The sequence below is a fragment of the Carcharodon carcharias genome, chromosome 6 (assembly GCF_017639515.1).
Source record: "Carcharodon carcharias isolate sCarCar2 chromosome 6, sCarCar2.pri, whole genome shotgun sequence".
NCBI lineage: Eukaryota > Metazoa > Chordata > Chondrichthyes > Lamniformes > Lamnidae > Carcharodon > Carcharodon carcharias.
In genome coordinates this window covers 81,210,813-81,229,025 of record NC_054472.1, presented here as the reverse complement: position 1 = coordinate 81,229,025, position 18,213 = coordinate 81,210,813, and the positions used below count along the sequence as shown (strand labels likewise).

The window sequence follows — 18,213 nt, the reverse complement described above, 5'->3', positions numbered from 1 at the left end:
TCTCATTCTCATAAAATTTAAAATAAAGAAAAGTTCCAAATGTTAGAAATCTGAAGTAAAAGGCTTATACTATGGAAATGTACGGTGAGGCCATCAGCAGCTGAAAATAGGAAATATAAGTGACAGCTTCAGGTTGAAGCCTTCGGTCAAAACACTGAAGTACCAATCATAGTTATAAATTTACTTTCTTATTTGTAATGCTGTATAGTATAAGTTTTGCCAACTATTCAATTTGAGTACTTCATACTTGACTAATACCCAGCCAATTCTGTTCAGAGCGATAAACTGGTATTATAATGAAGAATGCTACTCACCCAGGAATCTCTTTCTCTTCATGCAAAGCACGCTTTCTTCTCTCTTTATTATACTCTGCTGTGCTTATAAAAGCAGGAACTAGAACAGTGAAACCAAAAGGGTGAATCACAAGCTGCATATCAGACAAGTTATTTAGAGCCTTCGGGTGGAATTTTGTTACCGGTGAGGAATTCCCTCTGTCAGGATGCAGAGCGGGTGGCGTGGCCGCATGGGGGAAGATGAAGGGGACTTTTATTGGGGCTGTCCTATTAATGGCCAGCAACTGTGGGAGTTGGACAACAATGGGGAGCAGGCAGGGGAAGTCCCAGCACCTGAGAAGCAGGCACCATATTTGAAGAGAAGGCAGGACTCTGTTGTAAGGCAGCACAAACCAAAAGGGAAGCCAGGCTAATGCAATGGCAGCTGATGGAGAACATGAGATCCATTGTAATCTGCAGTGTTTCTTCTTACGGCCTCTCCCTCCCCTTACTCTGCATACATAAGATGCATCCTGGAGTTTGCCCAGCCTCCAGCTTGTCACTCTCAAGCTTTATTCACTCCCACCCTCCCTGTACTGCAATGTTGCTGCTCGCAATGGTTGCCAACTGCAGCCCACAGTGACCTGCTGCTGAACTCCCACCTCCTTATAGCTGGCGAGGCTCGTCACGTGAGTCCCTGAAAGTATCTGTAAACTTCTGTAAAATACTGCTTAACTGGCTCCTTAACAAGCTTAATTTCCTGCCCACTGCCAATAACCGCGGTCTCCACCCAACAGCCTGGATGCCTCTGGGAATCTTCAACAAAGGTGGGAACAGTTGGGCCTCCATACCAATGTGTTTTCCTGCCAATTTGCCAGCCCACCTGCCACCCAGCCCATCATCCTGGATGTGAGAAAATTCTGCCCACAGAGCCATTACAGCACACAAGAAGGATTCAGCCCATCAAGTCAATGCTGCCTTCCTGCAGAACAATCTAGTCAGTCCCATTCCTCTGTTCTATCCCTGTAACCCTACAAGTTTATTTCTCAAGGTGCCTATCAATAAGAAAATTAATTAAAATTTCTGATAAAATATACCAGTCAAACAATTTTTTCCAGGTGAACTTTTAAAAAAAGTGAAATATATTTTTTAAAATAAAATCCACTGCATTAATCACTCAACATTCACATCTGACATTAAAACTGCAGGAAGGGCCCATAATAAATGTGTTTTTACAATACATCACTAATCTAGCTAAAGCATAGCAAACTACACCAATCTCTGTGTTAGGTCATCATGGAGGTAGTGGCCTATTTCCTTAAAACTTCAATAATCACTGCCATTTCCTGATTCACTCAGTTGCAAGTCATTTCTCAGTGTGCTCATAAGCTGATTTGCTTCCTGGTCTGCTGATGCCATTTGTAGCATTGTTCTGTTACTTAATTTTTCTGTTAATTAATTTAGAAACATAGAAACTAGGAGCTGGAGTAGGCCATTTGGCCCTTCGAGCCTGCTCTGCCATTCAATGTGATCATGGCTGATCCTCTATCTCAACGCCTTATTGCTACTTTCCCTCCTTTGATGCCCCTAATATCCAAAAATTTATTAAATTCTTTCTTGAATATACTCAGTGACCAGGCCTCCACAGCCTTCTGTAAGAAAGAATTCCACAGGTTGAGCACCCTCTGAGTGAAGAAATTTTTCCTCACCTCAGTCGTAAATGGGCTGCCCTGTATCCTGAGACTGTGGCCCCCGGTTCTAGACCCCAACCAGGGGAAACATCCTCCCCGTGTCTGGTCTGTCTAGCCCTGTTAGAATTTTATACGTTTCAATCAGATCTCCTCTCATTCTTCTGAACTCTAGTGAATACAGGCCCAGTCGAACCAATCTCTCCTCATACAACAGTCCTGCCATCCCGGTACCAGCCTAGTGAATCTTCACCGCTTCCTCAATGGCAAGTATATCCTTTCTTAGGTAGGGAGACCAAACCTGCACACAATACTCCAGGTGTGGTCTCACCAAGGCCCTGTATAAGAGTAAAGACAAAGCCAAACAAGGAAATGCCAATGTAGCCTAAACAGCTTGCCAGCTGTATGATTGAGTAAATTTCTTAATAAATAAGACTAGAATCCATTCTTTTGTAGGTTGACTAACTGCCGCATTTCCCTACATTACAACAATAAATCGTTGGCTGAGAAGCAATGTAGAATATCCTGAGGTCATTAAAAGTTCCATATAAATGGAATTACTTTCCTTACAATGAATAATTTAATATTAATGAACAGCATTCAGTGATAGTCCACAGTCAAGTCTGCAAATAAACTGATGTTATCATCATGGCTGCTTACTCAGTCTGCATGGTTGTTAAAACTGCAGTGAAGGAAACAGTTACAATTTGACATCTCCTATTGTCACAATTGTCTAAATATCAAAATCTATTTGCCTCCTGTCAAATTGATATCTCTGCATCAAACATTATCCATTTAGTAGAGATATTGCTGGATGCTTCACGCTGAGTTATGCTAAATTATACAGAAAGGCCCATGACAAGTGAATGCTTTCAGGATTAGAGGTGACAATCATATTTCTAAGAAAATGGATATGCCATGTCACATGGAGTTAAGCCACTATCCTTTCACTCTGGAGATCTGGATACAACTCCAACCCTGACTAATAGAACAATAGTCTCTTCTCTCTGCCACCTCTAAGGATCCCAAGTGAAATGATATCATGCATTCCAATGCACAAAGTGGCCTGGGGTTTGGCATCAATTAGCAGATCACTTGAAGCTGTGAGAATAGCTGGTATGGGAAACTAAAAATTCATACTGTGATGCTTTAGGATGTTTTTCTGATTTCAGCATTAAGGTACATCATACAATGAGAATATTTCTACATATAACTCATTCATTAGCAGTCTTGGGAGTGCTTAATGATAATAAGGGTGAAATAGGGTTTGGGAAAATGTTCCATTGCCCCAGTACTCAGTTTAATAAACAAAAGAAAAAAAAATGTCAGTTTGCAATGTCCAAATAGGCTTTCTTACTAATTAAAAGCAATTTTTAGATAAATCAAAAGAAAAATCTAAAAGATTACATTGGGATTGAGATTATGAGAAAAACTAACAGATCTTTACCATAGGACTGTCCACAATGTACACCCTGATAATTCATGTACTCCAGGCAGCCTGCTCGTTCCTCTAGTGGTGGGCAAAGATCTCCATGATTCTGAGGCTCTTGCTCAATGTGACGCCGTCGAATCCGCATAGTTGGATGGCATTGCTCAGCACAGCCACTCCAGTGACTCCACTCACTCACCACACATGGACTGGCTGGAAACAAGAAAACAACATGAAGTTGCAATATTTGCTCAGGTCTGTGGTCATACAATTACAGCAAAGATTTTAGGCTCAAACAAAAACAGAAAATGCTGGAAAAGCTCAGCAGGTCTAACAACATCTGTGAAGAGAAAAAAAACAAGAGTTAGCGTTTTGAGCCCTTATGACTCTTCTTCAGAGCAGGGCTCGAAATGTTAACTCTTTTTTTTCTCTCCACAGATGCTGTTATACCTGCTGAGTTTTTCCAGCCTTTTCTGTTTTTGTTTCAGATTTCCAGCATCCACAGTATTTTGCTTTTATCTAAAGATTTTAGGTTGCTGTGCTGTAGATCTGTTTTGTTGCATGAAGTGTGCACTTCTAATTATTTTACAATATGATCTATGGCTAATTTCATAACTGGAATTTATTCCTCCATTAAATTCTAACCAGACCACAATGACATTGATGTAAACATAAATGTTCAGCAGAGCTGCTCTTACTGTGGCAACAGCTTCAGTTTAGCATTTATCATTTGTACAGAGTAAGGATGATTATCTTCAACTTGTTTGCTTCCTATTCTTGATGCTAATTGGATTATTCCATCGGCAGGCTGGTTATGTGATGATATTCTACCTCAAAAAATTTTTTTGTGGTTCATGCATGGACATAGTTTATTTCTGTTGTAAAATGCAATCCATTGCTGTCTAATGCTCCATCTACTGATCAAATTAATAAATGGAAAATTCAGTGGCCTCAGCACTGGATCACACATGAATCTGGAAAAATCCCAGTGATACACAAGACCACAGGAAATTGGCTTGCTAGGTAATTTGTTTATTACTGTCAAGATGCAAACCCCAGTTATGCCCCAAAGGCAGCCCATCAGCCACAGAAGGCATCAAGATCAAGCATAATAAGGTTAATTGGGAGATGGAAATAATTGGAAGAGGAGCAGAATAAGTGTACACATACTGCCCACCATTTTAGAGTTTGGATGCCTGTTTTATGTCTGTAAAATTGGCCTGCACCATCCAATTTCTAAGTCACCAAATGCCAACCATTGAGTTCAAATGTCAGATGAAGTTGCATTTCAGATTCATATCTCACTGTCTTTGAGTTAGTATACAAAAACTTCACCAATAAGATGTATCACATGATTAATGCACGCTGCAAGTGATGACAGTAAACTTATTTAAATGTTAAGACTGCTGGCCAAATCTTTGCAACTGCTCTGAAAGTTCAATCTTCAGGTTAACAGAAATATTATCTCTAGTTTATTTATACTTCTAAAAAAAAGTTCAGTAATAATGTTGTCCACTTCTTAAATTTACTTAAAATCTGAGGATTCATTGATTTTCTAAGTCCTCGGTTTCACACCAAAACCTCTGGAGGCCCATGTGGAACAGTATTCAAGGTGTTAAGTCAAAAAGTAACTGTAAACTGGGGGCATCTCGAACACTGGACCTTATTTGTGAGGAAAAAACCATCTCAATTTTCCTTCCCACCAACAGCTACCTCCCCCACCCAGCTCTGCATGATTTGCAGTATAAAATGTGGGTGACCATATGACCTCCTGACAATGCATTTCAGAGCCAGCTGTGGTTCCAAGAATACCAGTATGATTTTGTCTTTCCTTGTGATGAGATGGTTGGCCTGCACTTAGTGCCAAGAAACAATTAGACAGCTAACGAAACGTGAAAGTGAAGACAATTAAGTTGATCCCAGATGCTTGGCACAGTAATGAGAGATTGGGATCAAGTCCTCTGTGTCAGGTCCAGTGACAGAATATTTGAGGCAGGCAGTTACTTCCACAGGGACACATATGTGTAATAGAATGTGTTATGGACAGGGGAAAGTTGTGGGATAATTTCTACCTTTTCTCACCTCTCAGCTGATCGCAACAAGGGGCAGAATTTTGCCCTTGGCAGGCGGGCTTGGCAGGCGCAGGTGGGGGCAGTTGGGAAGCATGCTGCGATTTCATGCTGTCTGTGTGGGGGGGAAGGGAGAGGGAAAGAGCGAGCGGGCTGAGCATAAACTTTGCGCGTGCATGCGAGTGAGTGCTGCATGATGTCCCTGAGGCATGGAGCTGCCTCAGGAAGATGAAGAGGTATAACAAAAAATAATAAAGAAAATAAAAATGTTATTAAACATCCCCTTATGTGACCCTGTCACATGAGCAGGAACATGTTATTAGCTCAATTGCAAAACTTTTGTTTGCTTTTGGAAACCTCATCCCACCCGTACATGAGGTTTCCAAAAAATGCAAAGGCCACTTGGCCTTTTCGCCTGCCCGCCAACCATTAGGTTGGACAGGCAGTGAAAAATTTACCTTAATTAATTATTTAACAGGCCTTTAAATTTAATTGTCGGCAGGCGAGCTGCTAACTCTGGTGTGTGCCCGCTGACTGAACTATCACATGACTGCGGGTTGACATTGGCACACTTGGCCAACGTCAACACGCATCATTTCATACTCGAGCGAGTCAGGTGCACGCCTGCCCGCCAAGCGAAAATTTCTGCCCAAGATGTATCTTTGAGAAGGAGTGTTTTAAAACTTTGATTGCTGCGACTTTTAAGAACAGACACAAAGACAGGCTTTCTTGTAAATTTAAATCAAAAGAAAGGATGAATGTTTATTTTCACAACATCCAAAATGTAAATGCAACAAACACCCGCTCCTCATTCACACCAGATGCACGCGAAGGAATATGATTTCTAAGGATGTAACCTGCACCTAGTTATCTGAAAAAGTCAGACAAGGGTCTCTCCTAATCAGTCCTCAAAATGATGGTTGAAATATTGCAGGTCTGAAAGATTCTCCCTTGATATACTGAAGAAAAATGAAGGTCAGAAGTTTCTGGTGATGAATTCATACCGGCTCATCCCAAAAAACAGCAAGCCTCTGGCTTTTCAGATGAAATTTGATGAGGCTCTGCAGTGAAAAACTATAATCTTGCATGTAAAATGAAAAAGCCCCAATTCTCTGCCTGAGGTGACTTTTGAGGCAGGGTCCACCCTTGCGCTGGGTGAGAGGTGGCTTCCCTCTAGTCTTCATATGCCAAACTGACCTGTCTGGTGGATTAATGAGTTACTTATAGATATTTCTCATCACAAGCCAGCTTCTGTCATGTGACAACAGTATCAATGTTTTCTATGGTCCATACTATGGACTGATGGCTAAGTAGTTCACCACACAATGATAACCCATCCACATTCCAGCCATGAATAGGCTCTGGAATGTCTTTACTTGTAATTTCCACCTTAATGGGGCCATGGAGTCTAACAATCATTGTTACTTTAAGTCCCTTCAATGGTAGGCCCTTCAAGGCCACTTACATGCTAATGCCTTTCCAGAGGCGTGTCTAGACATGAGGTTCATGAGCCCATCTGTGCAGAAACCACAAAAGAAGTCATCCGACCCTCGGGGTTCCATTTTGTCAAGGTAATAATACATATTTCAGGCTGCCTTTTAAAAGTAAAGTATCCAAGTTCGTAATAAGTTTTATGGGTATATGATGTGAATGTGTCAAATAATAACTCATCTTTATTTTGGTTATCATTATATATATGTTGCAGCTTTTAGAAAATCATTAATGCCTTTGAAGGAAACTTCACTACACTATTCTTTTCAAAACACTAGAAATATTGGGATTTCTACCTTTCCTTGTATCCAAAGTTTAATTTATAGAACATTGATCACAAATAAGCCTAGGAAAGCTATTTTGATGGTGAATATCCACATCTATATTTTGCAATATTTCTTGAGTCATTCTGCTGTTAACTTATTTATTAAAACTACAGCTAGATATGAAAACAAGATAACAAATGAATTAATGAGGGATTTAATAAAATTAAAGGAGCAAACATTTGGCAAACTATTATTTAGAAGAGAAAAAAACAAGAAAGCTTTTGTGATCTCTTTTATCGTCACATCCTTATGTTTAAGTAGCACAGGGTTGGTTATCAGCTGGATTTCACAAAATCACAGAATTGATACCATGCAGAAGGAGGCCATTTGGCCCATTGTGTCTGTGCCGGCCCTCCAAATGAGCTTTATGACTTAGTGCCATTCTCCTGCCTTTTCCCTGTACCCTTGCACATTGTTTCTACTCAAATAATCATCTAATGTCCTCTTGAACGCCTCAGTTGAATCTGCCTCCACAACACTTCCAGGCAGTGCATTCCAGGCTCAAACCATTCACTGTGTGAAAGGGTATCTTCTCACATCACATTTGCTTCTTTTCCAAATCACTTTAAATCTGTGCCCACTCGTTTTCGAACCTTTTACCAGCAGGAACAGTTTCTCCCTATCTACTCTATCCAGCCCCCTCATAATTTTGAACATCTCTGTCAAATCTCCTCTTAGCCTTCTCGTCTCCCCAATCTATCTTCATAACTGAAGTTTCCCATCCTTGGAGCTATTCTTGTAAACCTCTTCTGCACTCTCTTCTGCGTTCACATCCTTCCTATAGTGCAGTGCCCATAACTGTACACAATACTGCAGCTGAAGTCTAACTAGTGTCTTATATAAGCTCAGCATAGCCTCCTTGCTCTTGTACTCTATGCCCCAATTAATAAAGCCTAGGATACTATATGCTTTATTAACTGCTCTCTCCACCTGTCCTGCCACCTTCAATGATCTATGCACATATACACCCTTGTCCCTCTGCTCCTGCACCCCATGAATTATACCACAACAACACACTGAATACTTTTTCTTTTTGCAACCAACACAACATATTTTTTTGGGAAACCGTTTCCATTTAATGAACTAGGGATTAGAACTTCCATGCAGGTGGAATTTTGGGCTGGCTTTTAACTCCACTGAAACTACACATTGGGTTTGGCAGCAGAACGTCTGCCTGATCCTGTCCAATGGAAATTTAAATAAAAGTTTAAAGTAATGTTTTTATATATGGATTAATAAATATTTTTACCATCATCACTACTGCATGTCAGAATGTAACCTTGTCACGGTGCCCCCCTTTGTGTATGAATACAGTAACGTTGCCTACGTCACTTCACCATGTTGGCAGAATTCTCTACCGAAATTTTCAGAAAAATATTTAGTAAAATATTCCATCATGTTTACTAGAATTTTTTTTAAAAACACACACACAAAACAGTGGCCAGGTACTTAAGGTTGTGAAATTGTCTAACAGGAAACAGAGAATCGGCTTAAATGGGTCATTTTCAGGATGGCAAACTGTAAGTGGTGGACTGCCATAGGGATCAGAGCTGGAGTTTCAACTATTTATGATCTATATTAATGAATTAGATAAATGGACTGACTGTATTGTAGCCACATTTTCTGATGAGGCAAAGATAGGCAGGAAACCAAGTTGTGAGGAGGAGACAAAGGGTCTACAAAAGTATATAGATAGGTTAAGTAAGTGGGCAAGAATTTGGCAGATGGGAAAATATGAAGTTATCCACTTTGACAGGAAAAACAGAAAAGCAGAATATTATTTAAATGGAGAGGCATTGCAGAATGCTGCATAGAGTCATAGAGGCCCACAGCACAGAAAAAGGCCCTTCAGCCCATCGAGTCTGCGCCGGTCAAACAAGTACCCATCTATTCTAATCCCATATTCCAGCACTAGGCTCTTGGCCTTTTATGCCACAGATAGAGGAACAATGCAGTATAGAGAAACAATGGTGTCCTTACATGGCTCACAAGAAGTTAGCATGCAGGTACAGCACGTAATTATGAAGGCAAATTATTTATTGCAAAGGGGATAGAGTATAAAAATAGGGAAGTTTTGTTACAACTATACAAGGCATTGGTGAGACCACAGTTAGAGTACTTTGTACAGTTTTGGTCAACTTACTTAAGGAGTGAAATACTTGCTTTAGAAACAATTCGGAGATGGTTCACTAGACTGATTCTGCGATGAGGGGTTTGTCTTATGAGGAAAGGTTGGGCCTATATCCATTGGAATTTAGAAGAATGAGAGAATTAGAATAAGATTCTAAGGGGGCTTGTCATGGTAGATGCTGAGAGGATGTTTCCTCTTGTGGGGGAAACCAGAACTAGGGGGAATAGTTTCAAAATAAGGGGTCTCCCATTAAGAAGGAGATGGGGAATTTCTTCTCTCAGAGGGTCGCTAATGTTTGTAATTCTCTTCCACAGACAGCAGCGGAGACTGGGGTCATTGAATATATTCAACCTGAGTTAGACAGATTTTTCATTGACAAGGGAGTTTGACAAAAGTTTTGGGGAGTAAGCAGAAAAGTGGAATTAAGGCCACAGACAGATTAGCCATGACCTTATGGAATAGTGGAGCAGGCTTGAGGGGCCAAATGGCTTACTTCTGCTCTATTTCTAATGTTCTAATGTTCTTATTATGTCAGTGTTGTCTATCATTGCTAGATACAGCTGACAGCAACTTCTGGCATCTGCATATGCGCAGTTAAATGTGTAAAATCATAAAATGCTGTCGGTGATACTTTGCTCTTCCACAGGGTGCACTGTTGCAATTTTCATAAATGCAATCAACAGAGGAATTGAGTGATTTGATGTGAACTTCAAGTTTTTATGCACTAATCCCATTGATGCCATTGAAAACGTAAAGCAAAATGTTAAAAGAGGTTTAACTGAGGGTAACAAAGTTTTATGTCCTTATTACTTATGAACAACCTCTCTGGCCCTGAAAAACTATTTTTATAAATGTGGACTGTCATATCCAGCAACACATGATTTTTAAAATTATTTTTAAAATTATTTTATTTTTAAAAATGTATGATATTTTGCTTTCTACATAAATCCGTTGTGTATTGCCCGATCTTTATTTAGCTTTCTGTAAAATGGTAAAAAGTGAAATATAATCCATGCATTTTACTTCCTAGTTTGCTGATTGTAAGAATTCTTCAATGTGATTGATGTCCTCAAATAGGCTGTTGGTGGATGCCACAGATCCACCACAGACGGTATCAGATTGAAACGGACTTTGGAATAGGGGAATATTGGTGCCCTGAAGCCTGTTAAATCTTTGTAGGCAGGTTTGTTCAAGGTCAGCATTTAGTGCCATCCCTTTGACTGTAGACTGCAAAATTCAAGCTATAGCAAATCGAGTTTACCCTGCGAGCAAATTAATTACTGTAAAGGTTCAAATTCTAGAGGAGGGAATTGGAATACTATATCTCATTGGAGAGTTGGAATTAAACAGCCACTTTGACAAGTTTGAAAGATCTACAAACTTAGTCTACATCACTAAGATATGGTGGTCCCTCATATGATTTGAAATACAGCTGCAGCTCATTGATGCTGTCCAGCTGGTCTGTTTATCCCATAGGCAAATACCTCTGGTAACATTTCCAATTTTTCCTAAATACATTCTTACCACAGCTTACTGCTGTCATGTTATTTCACACATGGGAATTCACTGTTTTGAAATTCATATATGAAACAGCAACCACATAGGCAGTGTAATTACTGATCATACCATAGAAGAGAAATGCATTAAAATAAATAAGTGCAACCTTGCTTGAGGAAAAATAGATGTCATAAAGAAGAGAAAATGGAGAGATATGATCCTAAATAATAATATTCCTAGGGCTAAAGAACATGATCTCTCCAACCTTCACATTGAAATACTAAAGGGAAGCATACTCTATCCTTAGGTTAAGGCGCTGGCTTGAAAATCCAAACTTCTAGGATTTGAGCCAACTCTGATCTTTACTATAACATATTCACATGCTCTGGAAGGGACAAACAACTGAAAGTGAGAACAAATTCCAGTTCTAACATCACTGAGTTCTGTAAGAGAGAGAAGTAAGTAAATTATAGGGTAGAGGGTAGAGATAACAAGATAAAATGAAAGCTCTGGGCAAGACAATGGTGGCCGAGGTGAACAAAATTTCAAATGAGGGAATTTGCTGTCCTCGGTGCTATTCCCTCTGATGCAGAGATTATGTTTGGGGTGGACTGAAGATTGGCCACTCCCCCAAAAAAAGAGGATAATGACTTTTTAATTAACTTTTAAAAAACATTGTTGTGCAGCTAACAAAGGCCATAATCTGATGGACTCTGTGACCACCCCCCGCCCGTTCCCACCACCAGCCAACTAAAAAATTCTGGCCCAGGTGTACTGGGTGGATTTACAGGCTGATAATAAACCTTTGGCGACATTACAAACGCACCTTCCATAGCCAGCAAGTCCTAAAGTGGAACTTGAACACAGAGCTTTCTGGCCCAGAGGTAGCGATGCTACTACTGCACCACAAGGCATCCTGTCATTAAATTCATGAATGTATTTTATAGGCCATCAAATAGTGTGAGAGGGAAGAGGAGTAAATTTGCAGGGAAGTTATCGAGAGATGCAAGAACTATAGAGTGGTGAAAATGGGGGACTTCAATTACCCTAATATAGACTGGAATAATAATAGTGGAAAAGGCAGTAGGGGAGAAGAGTTTCTAAAGTATTTTCAAGAGAATCCCCTTGACCGGTACTTTTACAGCCCAATGAGTAAGGAGGCACTACTGGATCCAGTTCTGGAGAATGAGGTGGGGCAAGTGGACCAAGTTTCAGTTGGGGAACATTTAGGGAACAGTGATTACAGTACCATAAGTTTTAAATTAGGCATGGAAAAAGGCAAGGAGCAATCCAGAGTTAAAATATTTAATTGGAGGAGGGCCAGTTTCATTGGGTTGAGAATGGATCTATCCCAGTTAAATTGAAATCAAAGACTGGCAGACAAAACTACATGGAAGAATTTGCTGCCTTTAAAAGAGGAGATGGTTTGACATGGTTGAGGTGCATTCCCATGAGGAGGTAGGATATGGCAAACAAAGCCAGAGCTCCCTCGACGAGGAAAGAAATAAAGAGCAATATGAAGCAGAAAAAGGGTGCAAATGACAGATGGCAGGTTCATAATACAAGTGAGAACCAGGCTGAAAATAGAAACTTCATGGCAGGAGGTGAAACAGGGAAAAAGAAAGACAAAGAGAAGAGTATGAGAATAGAATGGCAGCTAACATTAAACAGAATCCAAGTATCTTCTGTAAGCATATAAATAGTAAAAGTGCATGGAGGCAGAAGGCATAGCTGAGGTGCTAATTGAGTCTTTTGCATCTGTCTTTATAGCAAAGAAGGTGTTTCCAAAGATGCAGTGATTGAGGAGGTGGTTAAGATACTGGCTGGGCCAAAAATTACTAAAAAAATTTGGTGCCAGGAATGCTGGCTGTAAAGTTAATGATTCACCAGGTCCAGATGGGATGCATCTAAGGATGCTGAGGGAAATAACTGCGGAGATAGCAGAGGTACTGATCATAACCAATTTTTCTTTGATACAGGGATGGTGCCAGAGAACTAGAGAATTGCAAATGTGACATTGTTGTTCAAAAAAGGTGTAAGGATAAACCAAACAACTACAGGCTAGTTTAACCCCAGTGGTACAAAAGGGTTTAGAAACAATAATGATATCAAAGATCAAAAATAGAGGCTAGGTGATTCCAAATGGTAACCCTACCAGCTTCATTTGTTAAACACCAGTCAAAATCATTTCCGGATCAGTGAGTGTGCCCACAAAGAAAGGTCCTGTCAGACCTGTCCTGTGACGCCACTCTAAACATTACCTAAGGTTGTCCTACCAGCCTCAATGACATCAGTATTAGTCACTCATTTAAAATGATTTCCAGGTCAATATTATACTACATATTGGTTATTATACTACGTATTAGTTATTAGTACAATTATTATTTAAACTTAGTAAAGAAACTGATTAATGTGATTGCATCAGTACTCCATCCCGTGGTTTTTTCAATATCGGCAAACCTTAAGCCTTTTTGCATGTGTGCATGCATGGGGGTTTGTGGGCTAGTGGGCGTGGTCTGTGTATGATACTCATATCCTCCGCCAGTGGCCACTGTAGAGGCTAGGCAATATAAACTAAAGGATACAATTCTAAACTGGGCGTAGGAACACATACAGCTGGGGTATATGTGCACAAATCATTAATGATGGCAGAGCAGTTTGAAAAAATGTTAAAAAGGCAGACGGGATCCTGGGCTTTACAAACAGAAGCATACAGTATAAAAGGAAGGAAATCATGATGAACAGCTATAAAATGCTTCAATTGGAGTACTTGTGTCCAATTCTTGGCACTGAACTTTAGAAAGAATGTGAAGACTTTAGAAAGAATGCAAAAAAAAATTACAAGAAGTTCCAAGGATGAGGTACTTCAATTATGTGGATAGATTGGAGGAGTTGGAGTTGTTCCCCTTTGAGAGGAGAAGGTTGAGAGGTGATTTTATAGAGATGAGGGCTTTAGAAAAGAATCGATAGAGAGGAATTGTTCTCATTGTCAGAAGGGTTGAGAACCATAGGGTACAAATTTAAGGTGAATGGCAAAATAACCAAAGGCAACATGAGGAAACAATATTTTCGCAATGAATGGTTGGAATCTGGAATGCACTGCCTAAGAAAGTGGTAGATGCAGAATCAATCATGGCTTTCAAAGAGAAAAAAATCTGCAGGGCTATGGGATAAGGATGGGGGAATGGGACTAGCCAAATTGCTCTTGCAGGGAGGCAGCATGGACTTGATGGACAGAATAGCCTCCTTTTGAGCTGTTATGATTCTATGATTCTATACTTTGAATCTGTGCCCATTGGTTATCAAATCTCCCAATGGAAACTTTCATTTTTTTGACTCTCTCAAAACTAACATAATTTTGAACACCTCTTTACTCGAAACGTCAACTGTATTCCTCTCCGCAGATGCTGTCAGACCTGCTGAGTTTTTCCAGGTATTTTTGTTTTTGTTCTAGATTTCCAGCATCCGCAGTTTTTTGCTTTTACCTCTTTAAATCTCCCTTAACCAGCTCTTCTCCAAGGAGAACAATCTGGTTTCTCTAGTCTCTCCACATAACTGACATTCCTCATCCATTGTACAAGTCTAATCTCTGCACCATCTCCACACCATTGGCATCCTTCCTAAAGTGTGGCAGCAAGAATTTGACACAATAAACTTAGACTTAACTAGTGACGTCTAAAGGTTCAGCATACTTTGCTTTTGTACTCTCTGCCTCTATTTGTAAAACTCAAGATCCATAATGTTTTTTTTAAAGAGCCTTCTCAACTTGTCCTACCACCTTCAATAATGTGTGCATGTGAACCTCCAGGTCTCTCTGTTCCTGCAACTCCTTTAAAAAACTTTACTATGTAGTTTATATCTTCATTCTTCCCTCCTAACTGTATCACTTCACACTTTTCTGCTTTACATATCAACTGCTTTCTCAGCCTGATTGGTTGTGAATTTGATATGTTGGCCAACCCAACAGTACATAGCGTCCAACACCTTGTTTATGGAGTGATGTGTCACTGACTGAGAGATATTACACAGGCATCCAGACAATCACTGGAATGATCCACAGGCAAAAATATTAAGTGCCAACGTCACCTATAAGGCTACAGGCATTGGGTGCCTGCCAATTGCCATTGAAACCAACTCCTGCTCCAACATATCACACAGCTCCACAATCACCTGCCTGGAGAGGGTTGGATTTTCATTCTTGAGGCCGGAATCATGAGTTGCGCCATTTCCTGATGTCATGATCTCACTTCCTGCCCAGCAGTGACTGCCCATGTTATTTTCATGATGGGGTGGTGGGGATGGGCTGGAGTTGGGGGCCACCACCTCCAGAAGTAGGCCCAAGATGGAAACGGAGGCTGACAGATGCTAAGGCAGGGCAGGTCAGAAGGCCCATCTCATTCTCTGAGATATCAACCCAGTCTGTACATAAGTGTGAGGCCCTCTAACCCTCACCCCCAATCCCTATGGCCCCCTTTAACCCCCATGCTCCCCTCACACCCCAAGCCCTCTATAACCCCTTCAGCCCTGCATACCCTCCATCCCTCCCATATCCCTTCTTACCCCCATACCCACTCAACCAACCCCATGCCCTCTCACCCTTCCATGTCCACTCATCCAATATCCACTATGTTCAGAACTCTTAAGATAAACAGTCATTCAAAAACCCCCAAAAACTCATTATCCTACTAAGTGATCTAAAAGCTGTCAAGATAAACAAACTTACAGGGCAGAATTTTGCCCTTGGTGGTGGTGCTCAGTGGGGGCGGTCAGGAAGCTGCATGATTGGCATTGCACTGTGATTTCACGCTGGTGAGCCAATTAAGGCCTGCCTGGCATGAAACACGAGCAGCAGCACTCAGTGTTGCCTGTGCGCCTGTGCGTTGGCGGGGTGTGAAGAGGGCGAGCGGGGAGAGCGCGAACCTCGTGCATGCGCGTGAGTGCATGCTTCATAATCTCCCTTAGGCATAAAGCTGCCCCAGGGAGATGAAGATTTTTTAAAAATAATAATGAAAAAAGTAAAAATATAATGAAGCATGTCCCCTCATGTGACTCTGTCACATGAGCAGGGACATGTAAATAATGAAAAATTAAAGTTTTTATTTTATTTTTATTTGCTTTTGAAAACCTTGTCCCGCCCGTGGATGAGGTTTCCAAAAAATGCAAAGGCCACTTGGCAATTTCAACTGCCCACCAACCATTCTATTGCATGACTGTATGTTGACATCAGCACACTTGGCCGATGTCAACACGTGTCATTTCACACACGATGGGTCGGGCGTGTGCCGGCCTACTGAATGAATATTTCTACCCACAGTTCCCGTGACAGCAATATCAACAACACTGCTGAGTTTAATCCATTATAGGGGGTTGGAACTCAGCCAAGCATTCATAAAGGAATTCCATTACACAATTGTGTCAAAAAACCTCCAGAGCTGAATCCATTAATGCCTTTGAAGTCACTGTAACAGCTCAAGCTTTGAAGGAGGGAAACAAATGTCTGAGTTGTCATTCAGTGAAAAGACTAAATCACAGAGGACAACTGACACAGCCCAATCTGAATATCAATAATGCAGAAGAACACTTTATCCAGTGGATAATATACTGTAACGCATCTGCAGATTTTTCCACTTTCGCAATGTTGTTCAATTTAATGGTCACATTCCTTTCAAGAACAAATCCCTATCATCAATAACTGCATGAGAAACATATATAACTTATCATACACCGAATGGTTCCTGATTCCAGTCTTGGGATCCTCCATGGTTCACAACACCTCTGAGCTGGTGTGAGCCATGTTGCCTTCAGAGGTCAGCCCAACTCCATCAAAACTGCTTGGAGTGGGGTGTGGTTGGGGGGTTGGGAGGGCAATGTGGGGTCTGACATGCCCATCCCTGGAATGAAGCTAGCAAGGTCGGGACTGCTGTGTGTGGGCTCACTACCCTTATCCCACACCACTAGAAATTGCCAGCAATGAGAATGGGGGCGAGAATCAGATCTTGTCTATCATGTTTTTTGCCAGCCCACTTCTGTTCCAACATGGGCAAAGGCATAAAATTCCAGGCCAATGAATGCTTGGACATCTCCAAGAAGCTGAGGCTCTGAAGGTACACCTTTTGAGCTGGTTAGCACCTTCTGTGACCATGAGGCTGCCTTCTTCATCCATATCCAATGGCTTCCTCAAGCCAGAAATGGAGCTCCCGTGGCCCCTGCACAGGTGCTCCATCTGGCTGTATCCTCATCTCTGTGCAACTCTGCTCCTCATTAAAAGAGCCAAAGTCTGAAAGCGTTAATCGGATAATCAGCTAAAATCTCCATTGCAGTGAGCCTTTCAAGAGCTTTCCTGCCTCCAGTGGCTGCTATAGACCTGGAAAATAATTTCCACAACTGCAGTTCACTTTGATCCCACCCTCTGCTGTGTTTTCAAACTTGACAGTGTCATTTCTTCAAGAAATAGCCTGCAGACAGCTTCACAGTATAGCTGCTAGTTCCCTCCACAACTCAAATTCTCCTCAAATCTTGCCACCTTTGATTAAACAAGACTCTGAACCTCCTTGCATCTCATGTGGTATTGAGAAAATTATAAAAATAATACCTGATAATTGGCAATTGAGTTACTTTAATTGTATGCCTGCCACCAACGTACCTGCCACTGATCTGTTCTGCTGCCCATATCTGGTAAAACTGGTCACCAATAGGAAGACATCAGTGAGTCAGCTAGATGTGGGCTCAATTCAATTTACCTGCACGCTCTTGCCTCCAATCCTGCCACAACAGGGCTGATAAAATTCTGCCTGATTTGCCTTTAACAAATCCACGCTGGTTATCATTTATTAATGGCTGATTTTCCAAATGACAACTAATCTTGCCTGGGATTGCGGTCTCTAAATGTTTCCCCACCATTGACATTAGGCTGACTGCTCTGTAGTTGTCTAATTTATTCCTCTCGTCTTTTTTGAACCGTGTTTCCAACCCTCTAACCCTTTGGCACAATTCCCATAATCCGACAATTATTGAAAGATTGTGGCCAGAGCCTTCACTATTTCCATCCTTACTTCCCTCAGGAACCTGGGATGCATTCCACCCAGACTTTTCCACAAAAACTGCCAACATTTTAAGAACCTAACCTTTATGTATTTTTATCCCATCAAATTTCTCTATTCCTTCTCCTCTACGATGACATTGGTAGCATCCTTTTCTTTAATGAAGACAGGTGCAGAATATTCATTTAACACCTCAATCATGTCTTTTACCTCAAAGAACATTTATATTTTGGTCCCTAATTGGCCCATCCTTCCTTTGATTATCCAATG

At 40.9% G+C, this 18,213-nt stretch overlaps 1 protein-coding gene across 2 annotated transcripts in view; it reads right to left on the bottom strand.

The window, feature by feature from the left end:
- Nucleotides 1-18,213, bottom strand: part of LOC121278725 (somatomedin-B and thrombospondin type-1 domain-containing protein) — a 55,321-nt gene that overhangs the window by 15,090 nt on the left and 22,018 nt on the right. Inside the window, exons 2-3 of one of the 2 annotated variants that reach the window (XM_041189092.1) lie at nucleotides 3,408-3,602; nucleotides 315-393 (exon numbers count right to left, since the gene is read on the bottom strand). In XM_041189092.1, coding sequence (XP_041045026.1) covers nucleotides 315-393; nucleotides 3,408-3,602 — 274 coding nt within the window. The remainder of the gene's footprint in view (nucleotides 1-314; nucleotides 394-3,407; nucleotides 3,603-18,213) is intronic. The other variant, XM_041189094.1, reaches the window with a different exon arrangement.